Raw genomic sequence first — 14,718 nt, forward strand, 5'->3', positions numbered from 1 at the left:
AAACCTTACTATGACTAAAAAAAACATTTCAGCAAGTAGAAAAAAAAGATCCTTCTTAAAGCGCCAAAGTCCTTAAAAAGTCACTGGATTTTCAAGGAGTGTGATGTTTATATTTAAAGCACATATGTGTGTTCATTGAGCTATGTACCACTCTTCCTCAACTCTTTCTGGACTCTTAACTACCTTATCCCTCTAGCCAATGCTGGGTCGATGTCTGCTCTTGTTCGTTTCTTTCTATCCTGTTGGCCTTATTGATCTCCTCTCCTCAAAGACCAGCAATTGCACATAATTTTCTTTAGTTGTTTGGCATTGCTCTTTATAATGATTAGAAACAGAATATCTTCTTTGTTGTTCTTTAGACAAACCTTGCAATTATATATAGCATATAATCCATATACATTTAAATTTAAAACTTTCTTTTTAAGGTTTGTATTACTTTTTGGTCTGATATTTGCTGAGCTATTTCAGAGGTTTTAATCTGCCACAGAGTGATGACAGGATTCATGTCCTGTGGGTGTTCAAGGGTTTGTGTGTGCATATACTCGAGTGAGTGATAATAATATCCCTTGTCAGCCTCTTGGAGATTAGCCTCGACAGGAGAAATCCTCTATCATATCCCCTCACCTTATTTTCTGTCTGGCTTTTCAGTCTTTACAGTTGAGTAAGTTGCTCTTCTCAATCCAGAGCTCAGGTTTTCTTTGGGTTTGTGGGGAAAATTTGGATGCACAAGCTCTTCAATTTAAAAATGATCCAGTATTTGAAATCTTTTTTAAGTAATTTATTTAATTTATTTATTGTGCTTATTCTCTGAAACCATGTTGCTGAAATATTTGTTCCTGTCTATTTTTCCCTTCTTCTTTTTCTCAGAAAACTGAAAAAAGAAAATTTCCAGGAGGAAGAAGAGGAGGCTCAGCCCTGATCCAGAGGTGTCCATTATGTGCCAGTGAAGTTTTACCCACCTTGCCAATTAAAAGCAATGTTTTTGGGAGCTGGAAATCGCAACATCATTAGCAGAGTGTGCGTGGAGCTGCTCCGCTCCCGCTTCCCCAGCACCCCTCCTGACATGGGATGCCAGCCCCCTGCCCCATTGCCCTGAGCTCTCCTGGGGCACCATGAACAGCTACAGAGACAGAGGGGTAACTTGCACCTCCTCAGATCTTCTGGATGGAAGAGGAGGAGGGGGGTTGCCCCAGCACACCCCATTACATCACACCCCTAATGGGCACCCAGCTCCTGGCTCTGCAGACCCGACAATGCAGACACGTATTTCTGTGCCCAAAATGGGTGTCCGTGCCCGGATTGCAGAATGGCCCCCACGTAGGACACAATCCCGGGAGTCACTGCTTGAAAATGGGCAAATTGGAAACAATCACTACGATGACTGTTCCACTTCATTGTCAGTTTTGTCATCTGATGTCAGGCTTGTGAGAGGAGGAGTCGCACGGTTGCCCCGAAGGAGAACAAAGGATGTAGAGTTTAGAGGCGGAGGGTTTGGTGGTGAAGGTGGTTCACCTCTCAGCCTGAGAGTTTTCCCACCTTTGAGACAGCGCTCCAACAGTGAAGTGACACTGAGTGAACAAGATGAAAATGAGGTGATTCCCAAGTCTTACTTTTTTACCTGCAGTTAAATTTATTTGTTCTGAACCAAAAAGAAAATTACTTGTTTCCTTGTAGCATTTGTTCAGTTTGTGACAATGCAAATCCTGAGTCGTCAGTGTAACAAAGACCCTTGAAATTAAGTTGGGATGACAGCAAGTTATGCTCTGTTATTATGCTAGCCGTATTTACGATATTTTAAAGTTTACCAAGAATGAACTTTTTAAATGTAATTTAATTTTCAGTGGTGTTATGAGTGCTTCAACTGGTCTTTTATCTTCAGTTATGGATTTATCAGTAGAAGCAACTTTGTATTAACGTTCAGAGCCATGCTAAAATTAGATCGATCGCTTGATTGATAACCATGGAGAAAACACATTACAGTTTGAATTAATGAACCAAGCAGGCTGGGTGTGAAAGCCCATAACTTTACATTATTTCACAGTGACGAATAAATTTTTTTTAATCCACTGATCTTTTATATCTCATTGAAAATCTCTCTCTTTCCGCTCCAAGGTTGAGAGTCATGGAGGTAGTGGCGTGGGGAATCGTTTTCGAGAGTACGGCAGCACTTCTTCCATCGACATCCAGGGTATTCCAGATCAGAGCTTCTTTGACATGCTCAGCCAATTTCAACAGGAGAGGCCTGACCAGCGCAGCTCAGCACCTGTACACATCGGAGAGCTGCTGCGTGCCCCAGACTCGCCACCAAGCGCTGCTCTTCCTTCTGCTCCCTCACCTGGTCCCACGGGTGGGGATGACAGAGGGACGGGGAAAAAAGAAGGCACTGAGAGAGTAAGGAAGAAAAGCGGCGGGACAGAGTCATCACTGGGCACCTCCTCTTTGTTCAGGAAACTACGGAGCTCTAGTAGAGGGGAACTGGATGGAGGAAAAGGAGAGACAAATGAGGATAGGGCAGGGAGAGGTTCAACAGATGCCTCCTATAAACCGTGGGTGTGTCCTAAGAGCTTTGTCCATTTTGATGCTCAGAGCATCCTGTTCGACCTCCATGAGGCAGCGGCTCAGCGTAGCTTTATCACCCTGAGGAGGAACACAGCCACAGGGGCATCAGCTGCTTCAGTGTCCCTGTCTGTCTCCAGATCCTCAGCTCCCAGTGTGAATGACCCCATTTATTCCAGCATTGAGGATCTCACAGTCAACTTTGATCAAGGCTCCACAACACCCTCCCTAGCCATGGACCCTCTAGATGGGCCAGGAGCCCACAGCTCAAGCCCACTGCTCCTCTGCTGCCCCCACTTCCTAAATGAAACTGGGGGCCACAGAGAGCGTAACATTAGCTTCCTCAGCTCCTCAGCAGAACGAGGAGAAGATGGAGGAGGAGAGGGAGGAAGGGTGGGATTGAGGAAGAGTAATGCCAGTGTGTCAGTGCTGGAGGTATCAGCAGAGCTGCAGGGGACAAGACTGGACAGACTGAAACTGTACAGCATAGAGCATGTAGACCTGGGTGCCCGGTACTACCGAGACTACTTTCATGGAAAAGGTAACTCTGAGCAACGCTGATGCTGATTTCCCACCTGATCCATAAATATGCTTTGACATTGATGCAAGAAAATCGATTATGAATGGTCATGCTTGATAGTTACAACATGCATTTTGTTGAAGGTACAGAGATAGTTCCTGTTCAAACACAATATCTGCAGCTAAATAAGAAATGAACAAAAGCAGGATTAATTTGTTTCCATTTTATCTTAACTTGTATAGTTGTACAACTTCAAACTGTATTACAATGACTCGAGTATTACATCCATTTGTTAGCCCTCGAGACATGAAGAGACATGAAAAAGTGTGGCATCATAGATAGAGATAGATGACTTTATTCATCCCCAAGGGGAAATTAAGTAATCATGTCCTGTTCCTGAAGTAGACAGTTCTTTCAATTAATCTTTCAGTTTAAGGTGATTTAAGAAAACTAAGAGCTTTAGAAAACAGTTTCATGCATCTTTAGTGACATTGAATTTTTTTTTTTGTTTGTTTTGTTTTTACTTGTCCTGTCCAGCATCACAGCTAGCAGAGTGATGGTCTGGCTGCTGTGTTGTGCTGAACAAATTTTGCCAAGAGGAGCTTTATGGATCTAAGGCCCCTCTTGATAATTTAAATATTATTCTTTAGTTTTAGGGAGAGAAAAGCATCAAATCTTCCAATTTGAGTTCCTGAAACCAAATTTTTGACCTGCTTGAGTTCATTAGTTGATATAATTATAAAAAACAAGTAGTGACTATTTTTATGCCAAAAGACTCGTCACTGAATCATTTAACAGTTTCAGCGCGTCATTTTTTAAGCATGAAACATGCTCAATTCTTGCTTCTAAAATCTTGAGGTTTGTTGTACTTTTTGACATCATAACTTATTCACAAGTTGAAAAAGAAATAAGCAGCAAGGCATCCCACTACGGCAAACTATAATCCAGGGGTCTCCAACTCCGGTCCTTGTGAGCTACTGTCCTGCAGGTTTTAAATGTCTCCTACTACAACACACTTCTGCACAAGCCTGTTAATGACCCAGTGATTTGAGTCAGGTGTGTTGCATCAGGGTAGAATCCAAAACCTGCAGGACAGTAGTTCACAAGGACTGGAGTTGGAGATTCCTGCTATAATCCAATGAATTATTTATATATAATCCTGACATTGCACACATACTGATGTCATTTTATACTGTGATATGGGCCTGCTGCTTTCATTCATTTGTGGGAATTACAGTGTTGGAGGGTGTTTGACCAGCAAGACTTTCTCGAGTGTCATTTTCCTCGGTAGAGCAGAATGTGCCAAACTGGCCACCCTCCAAGAGTTTTTATTACATGTGTACTTGCCACCAGGCAGTTGACAAACTGTGAGCTGATGATACACCACCTGCCCTACAAGCAGTGCTTAACACATCAGCCACCACAACTTTATTTTACATCTGGTTTAGTGCAACCTTAGTAACACCTAAATTCAGAGCACAGGGTGTGTAAGTTTGTGTGAGATGTGTGTTTGTCTGTGCATATGCATGTCAGCATTTCTTGTCACCTCTTCAGACACGTTTAACCCCCCCCCCCCCCCCCAACCACTCCTTTGGCAAGCAACATCTGGCTGCAGCCTAATTAGTGGCAGATGTTATAAGGAGAACATGTGTGCAGGCAAATGTGCATGTATATGTGAGCGAGACAGAGGCCTGCAGCCACAACCATAAAGGTTACCGTTCCAAAAATATGTTCATCTGCTGTCTCCGTTCCAGCTTTGCCATCCCCAGAATGCTGCTGTGATTGTGTGTGTGCTTCCTGTGTTGTGCATCTTTGTCCATGTCAGAAAACCTCATCAGAAAAACTGACATTTCCGCCACAGGACATGACAAAGAAAATAAACAGGCCTGAGTCTCCTAACGTACATGTCGTCCCGGTTCAATCTAGTAGGAGGGGGAGAGAGAGGAGGAATACTTCTGTCAAGTTAGATTCCTTCTGGATGTCTGGATATTTTGTGTTACGAGTCATACCACTGCCTGCGGTATTGGCATTAGCATGACTTAACTGAGGAGTATTGGGAGAGGACATGCAAGATGCTTGTGAAGTGTGTTGACATTTTGTGTCTATTTGATTAATGGACATGGTGAGTTACAACAAAAATAGCAAAAAGCCAAAGAATATTAACTTATGACTGAGGATACATCATTTTGGCCATTTCCTTGATTCACAATACCAAGGATTAACATTCATCCTTTGATGATGCTGTTGGTTGAATTGTATTACATAAAGCTCCAGCCTTTATAGTCCGGCTTCTACACTCAACTGAGAAAAAGGTCTAGCATCTATCAGCTACTTAATCCTGTAATCCACACCTTACCTTTTGGCTTGACTTGAATTGATTTAGATTTTTAACTAAGTATTGATTACTAGATAAAATGCCATTATCTTAGCTCTGTCCTTGACCTAGCACCCTCCTTCTTCCTTTCCACTTTCTATCCATAAAAGTAACTGACATCCAATCCTTCTTGCTGTCAAACTGACTGTTATATATTTCTTACTTCTGTTGCAAAATAAATAATAGTTATATTGACATTTTAAGTAACTTTTGTGGCTGCACAGTTTCTTTAAGAATCAGTCAGCATTTACTATTTGCAAAGTGTGTCTTTGCAATGACTGATTAGATGTTTTATACTTTGGTTAAAAAAAAGACCCTTAGCCTTACTCATTTGTCAATGTACCTAGCAATAGACAAAACACAAGCATGTTCAGACAAACCAATGAATGAAGCACTTTTTCCACACAATCTGTAACCTTGACTCACTTCGCCCTTCACTAGAGCACTCAAACTACTTTGGGACAGATGATAAGCTGGGCCCCGTGGCCGTGAGCATCCGGAGGGAGAAAGTGGAAGACAAAGACCTGAAAGACCAGTACCAGTATCGCCTCATCGTCAGAACAAGTGAGGTATGCACTGTCTGCTGTATGTGTGTGTGTGTGTTTGTCAGGGGAATTTCTACGTGATGATTCAGTCAGAGGACGCATGCTCAAGTTAATTCTAGCATTACCTGTGACACTTTTCCTCTCTGACCTGATTATGACCTTTTCTGCCCTCCCTAACCCCTTCACTCACCCCCTATCTATGCTGCCAATGGAAAATTCCACCTGCCCAGTCTTGGTGCCTAAAAGCCAAACAAAACACCGACAGCAGTAGCCAAAGTGGTTTTGAAAAACTAACTTGCAAATAATCTTTCACAGATGTAGTCCAAGACTTTTCTGCACATGTAGAAGAGTTTTCTTTTCCAGGGCACCAAACTTAGTTCTGAAAGCTGTTGTCATTGTCCAGTATGGCAATCATATATTCAACGACAGTACCTGTGTGTACCGGTGTGTGTAAGATATTGAAAATAATGAAAAATGTCCATCACAATCTCAAAGATGAAAAGACTGAGGGGGTGGGGAGTCTTTAAGAAGACAGGCTGTGTCAACCAAAAAGGTCTGAATAGTTTGCTTAATCTCAATCCCTATTTTCTAAACATATGCCAAGTACTGCCAAGGGCAGTCAAACAGAGAGCAACGAGTGCCTCTGTCCATTGTGTTCATGTGCTCTAAACCTGAGTGTAGTCCTCTGTGTGGTTGGTTTAGTGTTGTTTAAGTTGGATTACATGGCTGCCTAGTCTCATCACTTTAGCTCTGGTGCAACAATAGAGCCTCTCCACCATTTAAGTATACATAGCTAAGCTAATAGACACAGCATGCACATCCAGACCTGCTTTTCCCACACAGGGAAAGAAGAGATAGATTGTAGAATTTTTCTCTCCCACTCAAGCCGCAACACCTCTCAAATATCTTCCCCGCAAGTCTTGTCATTTAATTCTGTGCAGTGGTGCTGACACAGCAGGATAGGAAGACTTTCACCCTCCTTTTCTTGTTATCCATCACACATTTTAACACTCCCCCTCCTCCTCTGATGTTTCTGCTCAGCACCTCTCTCGCTCCACCGTCACACAGTAGCTGACCAGATGAAACAGAAGCTCTCTGGAGCAAACCCGGGTCTAAGGTTCAGCTGTCTCTCTGTCCCCACAAGCTCCAGAGTCTGCCATGCATTTTTAATAAAGCCACATGTGAGTGAGCATAGTGAGAAGACAACAGCCCACTCCTCCCTACTGTACCTACTCAAGGTTTCTGTAGTCTTACTGTTTTCAAGTAGGTTAATTTCACTTCAGCAGGAGGCAGCACACCGAGGTTGTACAATACTGAGCAGAATATTAATTCATAATACTAAGAGACCACACAGGGCACTTTGCTATGCGTGTTTGTGTTTGGCAGAAATGAAAAAAACTTCAGGGCAGCTGGTACTATTCTAAGGAATCCTTATTTTAATGGATCAACATTTAGCTCTCATTCTACAAATTCTCCACATATTTACTTCCACGGGTGTGGTACTTTAGTTGAGTGAACATTGACATCTCAGTCATCGGTTATATGATTACTCACACTTTGTATTCTGGGCTAGTTCTTACTGTTTCATCAGGATTTGTATAACCCAAAGCCAGTGCTTAATGTTTCAGATAATTAGTTCAACAACATACATTCGAAGATTTCTTGAGTGTTAAATGTAAATAATTAGATATTGTCTTAAAATCTCATAATGTTGTTTTTATTCCCACATAAAGCTTGTGACCCTGCGAGGCTCCATTTTAGAAGATGCAGTTGCATCTACGGGTAAACATGGTACAGTTCGAGGTCTACCACTCAAAGAGGTCCTGGAACAGGTCGTCCCTGAGCTCAGTGTTTCCTGTTTAAGACTGGCGCTTAGCACAGCCAAAGTCACAGAGCAGCTCCTTAAACTGGATGAGCAAGGGGTGAGTTAAACATTGTCTGTATTTGCTTTTTATTTTCAAGCACAACCAAAAAAAACTGGGTTTTGACCGGTGATTTAAATTATCCCTTTGGATAAATACAACCAGGGAACTTGCTTTACGTTTGCTTGACAGATTGCAAAGCAAACTATAACAACAAACAAGGTGAAACAGTGGCATGTGGTGAGCACAGATAGTGTGTATAAAAGTGTCTGAAACCCGTTTAACTGATTTAGTGCTGGTGCAAAGTACAAAATTAAACAGTGAAAGCTGTGTTAGCAGGGTGTGTCGTGTTTAAGTACAAGTGCATAGCCATAAAAACTTTAACGTTTGGCTAAGTTATCTCACCTTTTATTCAATGGAAGGTAAAGTGCAAAAGTAGGCTTGTTGTCATTTATGTAGGTGGTTTATGCAACTTTGAAAGCAAGTCTGTATTTATATGCATCACACCTGGGTTAAATGATTATCTGTTAACTTTAACTTTGTATAGAAGCAGGAGGTTCAAACGGTGGTGTTCATGTTTGTTCTGTGTGTGCACATTGTAGTTGAGTCAGAAGCACAAGGTGGGAGTTCTGCTGTGCCGAGCAGGCCAGAGCACAGAGGAGGAGATGTACAACAACGAGGAGGCGTCAGCTGCCTTCTCTGCCTTCCTGGAGCTGCTGGGGGAGCAGGTGCTTCTCAAAGGATTCACCAAATACGCAGCACAGCTTGACACAAAGAGTGAGAGCCGTTTTCAGTCCACTATGACAAATGTATTTTTTCTTTATCTGAATGCAAAGAAATATGCCCCCGCCCTTCCTCCAAAAAAATAAAATAAACAGGTGTTTTACATGTTTAAGAACATTCTCTGCTATGTTACCTATAGTGTTTTGTCTACATGAAGATGCAGGTATTGTTACATGAAAGAAACCTATAGTATGTCTGAATGACATAAAAATCCATTATTTTAACAGACAAATTAAGCCACAAATGTTTTGGTTATGAAAAATATTAGTCCACATGCTGTAACATCAAGAAAGGCTGCAATGAGTCCCAGGAAACACATTTTTTTAAACCAGTGACTCCACCTCAACAGCCCAGTGTTTTCTATAATTATCATCTTCTGACGTTAAATAAAAATATCTTCCTTCTTTTCTCCAGCGGACTCAACAGGCACCCACTCTCTTTATACCAACTACCAGGGCTATGAGATCATGTTCCACGTGTCCACCATGTTACCGTACATGCCCAACAACCCACAGCAGGTATGAGCTCACCAACGTCCCCAGCTTTCCAGAGAGCACTGTCACCTGATGATGTGTGTTTTGCAGCGGGTCGGACTTTAGTGTGTATATCGGTAAATTTAATGCAAAAGAACTCTTTGTTGTCATCCAAAGCCTTTCAACACATGTTTGTGGTTGTTAGTTGAAACCTCTGCCCTTTTCTTTGGATCATAAAACTAAAGCAAAGATCCAAGAAGTTCAAACTTGTGACTCTCAATTGACTTCATGTAGAGGAGCTTGTTTTTATTGCCTCTGTTCTCTTAGTCTTTGCGGTTTTTCTATCCACTCTGGCTATGTTTTCTGCCCTGTTTCTGCTTCCTGGTCTTTAACTTGATCAGTTGGGTGGAGTGCAGTGGTGAGTAGTTATTAGCATATTTTCTCCCTTTATTTTACATTCCTTTTTAAATATATATATATATATATATATATATATAAAGCTACCATCACGCTCATACTCCTGTGTTTGCAGCAGAGGCTGTGTTCAGAAGTACTGCATATAGACTAAAGTTTTGCAGGTGAGAATTTGCTTTGGTGTTCACATTAGAGGCTTATGCATGTATGCACAGGTGCTCAGGATTTTTCGGATGTGTATCAACACATCAGTGCAGAACACTTTAGGCCACATAGAAGTTGTTTTAAAATAAAACTGCACACTCTTGTAAACTACAGCAGCTTACTTTCTATACTTAAAGTTCTATTTTATTTTCTACAGAAAAGCTTTTCAACAGCATCTTATGAAAGATCTTGTAACATGTGATTAAGTAAAATACAATTTGTTCTTTTTAACTGAACTAGTTGAATAGAAAATCTGTATGTTAACTAAAAACACTAAAACAAAAAGAGTTGTTTTTATCAATGGCACTATAACTCCATCCAGAGGTTTACTGACTGCAGCAGAAATATGCTTTACTTGCTTAAATAGAACTCTAGGTGGCAGCATCTGATATTAAACAAAACTGAGTATAAAAAAAATCAATTCAGGATGGAGGAAGTTGTGGTGGCTCTTAGATTCAGTGGAGAAGAAAACAAGAATATAAGCAGATACATAAAGATCTAAAGTGATTGGTGGTGAAATGTACAGTAAATAACTTGCTGCAAATCAGCAAGATTTAGATTTAATATTAAAATTGAATTTAATATTAAAATGAAAAGCAAATTTCCTGTTACTGTACACTAAATTAAGCATAATGTTGATTTTCAAACTGCACCTTATAAGTGAAGGTTGTTCCTGTGGCACCACACTGGAGAAAGTCTTTGTGGCGAAACAGTGGGCTGCATTACATAATTGGTACTTTCACACTTTGTGCAGACGAAGAGAGGACTGGCAAGCGCGGCACCACAGACACATTCTGGACTGCGTGCTGTGTTTCCTACATGAAAACAGAGACACAAATAGCCCACACAGAAGGCGAATAACAAATTACATAAAGAGCTGTTGTTTGATGTCTATCAGTCAGACTTATTATGGTTTTACTGAGTTGTGTCATCCGATTGAATTGTCAATTTTATCTCTCCTCTGTTCTTCAGCTCCTGAGAAAGAGGCACATAGGGAATGACATTGTCACCATAATCTTTCAAGAGCCAGGAGCTCTGCCTTTCACCCCTCAAAATATTCGTTCACACTTCCAGCACGTCTTTGTTATTGTTCGTGTACACAACCCCTGCTCTGACAACACCTGCTACAGGCAAGTATTTACAGCTGAACAGATGTGTGCTCTTAAATATTCAACTATGATTTCACACACTTTCAATTCTTCTTTTTCTTCAGTGTTGCTGTGACACGGATGAAGGATGTGCCCCCCTTTGGACCACCCATCCCCAGCGCAGCCACCTTCCGTGACCCAGAGACCTTTCGTAACTTCCTCCTAGCCAAAGTCATCAATGCAGAAAATGCAGCGCACAAGTCGGAGAAGTTTCACACCATGGCAACACGAACACGGCAGGAGTACCTGCGAGACCTGGCCGAGAACTACGTCAGCAGCACGCCACTAGACTCAGCTGGCAAACTAAACAATCTCATCTCTCTCGCATCTAAAAAACGTGAACGCTCAAAGGCAAGAGAAGGAGCAGAGCTGGGAGCTGATGGGGCAGTTGCGTGGAGAGTCCTGGCCCAGGATTTTAGTGGGGGTGGAACAGAGCTCCCCTGTGCTTTGGGCATGTCAGACGAATACATCCTTCTTATTGATTGCTCTACCAAAGAGGTGGTGTTCAACTGCTTCTGTGCGGATGTGATCGGCTGGACACCCGAGCGACTGGCGCTGAAGATCTTCTATGGTCGAGGAGACCACATTGCAGTACGAGTACCCGAGGGTTGTGCCCAGGACATCAGGGAGATGGTGCAGAGGTTAAAGGTAACACTTCAGAGCCTGTTCCAGCGTAGAGGATGGTGACTCCTAGATCTCATTGAAAATTGTCATTGGCTTTGGGTTGAATGAGGAATCATAGTGAATAGTAGATTAATTGAAGCAAAAATGAAGATTGAATTTTAATGTAGTTTTTCTTTCTTTTCTTTTTTTTTTTTTTAGAAAAAAAACTGATTTCAAAGATATTTAAACTTCCTATGCTTTACTTTTATTTGGGAAACTGGTTAGGCTGTTTTATTGTAGGTTGTACAACACCTTACCTCTGAAATACTCATTTTACACTCAGGGATTTCCAGTTGTTGAACTTTTTATTCCTTTGAAAGGTTTCCTAATTTATCTGAAAACCGCTGAATCTGAATTTTCAGTCTTTTAAAATTATTTTCAAATACTTATTTTCATCACACTAACTTGTGTGAAGTTTCACAGAAGTCAGCGTGATTAAATTAATAAAACTTGAATTCACAATTAATAGTTGTGAATAATGTTTCAAATTATTAAACGATTAGTTCATATTTTAAAATTGTAAATCTTCATGTATAGGTTTGATGAGCTGTCTTCAGTTATTGAGTCATTTGCCAGTACAGCCATAAGAACGTGTTAGTAGTATGAATCTAATCATGTCATTTTTCTGGCCAGTCATTGACAGTGGGATGTGAAACGGTGGATATGACACTAAGACGAAACGGACTGGGACAGTTGGGCTTCCATGTTCGTCTGGACGGTACTGTTGCTGAGGTACCATCAGATGAGCTCATCTCATTCTACAATGCTCAGCTATGAAGATTCTACCTATCCATAACTTCCCAATCGCTTTTCCTGCAGGTGGAGGAGTACGGATTCGCCTGGCAGGCGGGACTGAGGCAGGGCAGCCGGTTAGTGGAGATCTGCAAGGTGGCTGCTGTTACACTGTCTCACGAGCAGATGATCGACCTGCTAAGGACGTCAGTCACAGTCAAAGTGGTCATCATTCCTCCATACGAAGAGAGCGGACCTCGCAGGTGCGTGCATACTGCATGCTGTTACCTTAGAGGCTAAACTAATGAGTGACTAATTTGTGAACATTTGTTTTAAATACAGATGTTAAAGTACATGATGATGCCGAGCGCAAGTGAGTAGTAGTAGGATGACAAGAGCGAGCTAGAATGAGTACAGGATACTCATCTCTCAAACGCATCAAAGCCTTGCTGAGGTAGTGGCCAGACTCCAGTGTTCTGAGAGGATTTTGTGTGGGAGTGTGTGAATAGAGAAAGCAGGAGAGCACAAAGAACGAGCGATGCGTAGTTGGAGTGGAAATGGACAAAATGAGGCATAGAGACAGAAGCATTTGTTTAATGCGAATTTGCAAAATCTGCCATTCGCTGTCTTTTTCTCTGCTTCTTATCTGATCATCTTTATCGTTGTCTTGCTTCCACTTCTCCCACAGTCTTATCCCCACCATCACCCTTTTCCTTCCTCTCATCCACACATAAAGCCTAAAATGAGATGATGAGAATAATAATGTGAATAAAAAGGTTTTATGAGACACTGATGTGGTACTATAGAATGGTTACCCAGGTGAAAAAATAAGCACAGTGTGCCTCTTTCTGACTAAGCACCAGAACCCCTAAAGACAGTAATTGTGGTGGGCTGTGATCGCACAGTGGTTAGATGTCTTTAATGTTGGAGGCAGTTTAATTACACTAAGTTAAACCCCTTTGACACAAGCACACAAATATACACACAAACACACATACACACTACTGTGGCCTTGGAGCTGCTGATAATTAGAGTCTTACATTTCACCCCCCCCTCACTGATTCGTTTGCTGTTGTGCGCCAGGCTAGCAGATTGCATGAGATTAAGGCCTGGAATCTGTGTGAGGGGAAAAAAGAAAAGACCACAAAAAAAGATGAATAAATAAAGGAATGGAAGTGATTAATTAAAAATGCATGCCTTGTGCAAATGAAAAGGATGGAAAAGAAAGAAGGAGGGATCAAGCAGTAGAGGGAGAGGAAGGCAGGGATGAGTGTGTAGAGCTGCAGAGGCGCGCTCAGCGAGGAGGACGTGTCTGAACACCTCCAAGAGTTAAGAGGAGTGGGTGGAGGAGAGAAAGGAGGAGGAAGAGAGACGAAAGTTGGAAGTGTGTGTCTTTGCTGCTTTCTGTCTCGGCTGTAAACAGACAAGATGGATGAATACAACAGAGAAAAGGTGTGTGGTCTGATGGTGTGTTTGTGCGTGTGTTGTGGAGCTCTAGTTTACGTTAGATAGTATGATGGGAGAAAAACTGCATGTTGTCAGATGTAGACTTTGCTCTCTTTGAGGTTTGTATTTTAAACCTGTTTGTGTGTGCCCAGGAGTGTGTGTACACAAGGTCTGAGCATGCACTGCTATTCTGTGCTGGTGTGGATTGTATTAGACGTGTTCCTTTATTGATGAAAATATCCTAACAACATGTTTTATTTGTGTACATTGATTAGTCTTGTGGTGCTGAGCTCTTATTGAAGACAGTCACTGGAAATCTGTTCTCGTCATGTTTTCTAAAGATGTTGGTCATTCGTGTTTGTTTTTGGGTGTACATCTGTGCTCTGTTTACATTTAGTAACGCCAGCGATTGTCAGATGTTGCTGATTTTCATCCCGTTGTTGATTAAAAATAGATGGTAAAGATCCTCCTGAATATTTTCCCAAAGCACATAATGATGTCATCAGATGTTTAGTTTTTACCTAAAAACTCAGATTTAGACTACCATATATGATAAAGCTGTTTTCAGCTGCAACTTAAGTAACTGATTAATTCCTTGAAACCAATTTCAGGCAAAAGTTGTAAGCATTCAGAGTTAATTCTCTCTAATGAATGAATAAACATAAACTTTGTGTTCATGGCAGTAATGAACATTGGTCAGGAAAAAATAAACATTTGAATACTTCACTTTGGACTCTATAGTGGAAAAAAACTGTATTAATTTATGATATTATATAAACATAGAACAGTGATATTAGAAGATTGTTTGATAAAAGAGATGATAGCCATGGGTTGGAAAGAGATGCAATATATCCTACTGTCCTCATCTGTCCTTTCATCTCACATTAACACCATTATCCCTCCGTCACACTGCTCATTTCCTTTTGTCTCATCTTAAATAACACCCTATCTGCATATTTGATGCCTTCTGCCCTCCTGTAATAGCCTTTTGGATGAAT

At 41.3% G+C, this 14,718-nt stretch overlaps 1 protein-coding gene across 1 annotated transcript in view; it reads left to right on the forward strand.

Annotated features, from left to right (window-relative positions):
- Positions 1 to 14,718, forward strand: part of sipa1l3 (signal-induced proliferation-associated 1 like 3) — a 62,725-nt gene that overhangs the window by 36,585 nt on the left and 11,422 nt on the right. Inside the window, exons 3-12 of the mRNA XM_041994578.1 lie at positions 868 to 1,592; positions 2,113 to 3,097; positions 5,892 to 6,019; positions 7,729 to 7,917; positions 8,460 to 8,634; positions 9,055 to 9,158; positions 10,704 to 10,861; positions 10,945 to 11,527; positions 12,176 to 12,274; positions 12,362 to 12,537. Of these exons, the coding sequence (XP_041850512.1) occupies positions 1,113 to 1,592; positions 2,113 to 3,097; positions 5,892 to 6,019; positions 7,729 to 7,917; positions 8,460 to 8,634; positions 9,055 to 9,158; positions 10,704 to 10,861; positions 10,945 to 11,527; positions 12,176 to 12,274; positions 12,362 to 12,537 (3,077 nt within the window). The 5' untranslated portion in view covers positions 868 to 1,112. The remainder of the gene's footprint in view (positions 1 to 867; positions 1,593 to 2,112; positions 3,098 to 5,891; positions 6,020 to 7,728; positions 7,918 to 8,459; positions 8,635 to 9,054; positions 9,159 to 10,703; positions 10,862 to 10,944; positions 11,528 to 12,175; positions 12,275 to 12,361; positions 12,538 to 14,718) is intronic.

The sequence above is a fragment of the Melanotaenia boesemani genome, chromosome 9 (genome assembly GCF_017639745.1).
Source record: "Melanotaenia boesemani isolate fMelBoe1 chromosome 9, fMelBoe1.pri, whole genome shotgun sequence".
NCBI lineage: Eukaryota > Metazoa > Chordata > Actinopteri > Atheriniformes > Melanotaeniidae > Melanotaenia > Melanotaenia boesemani.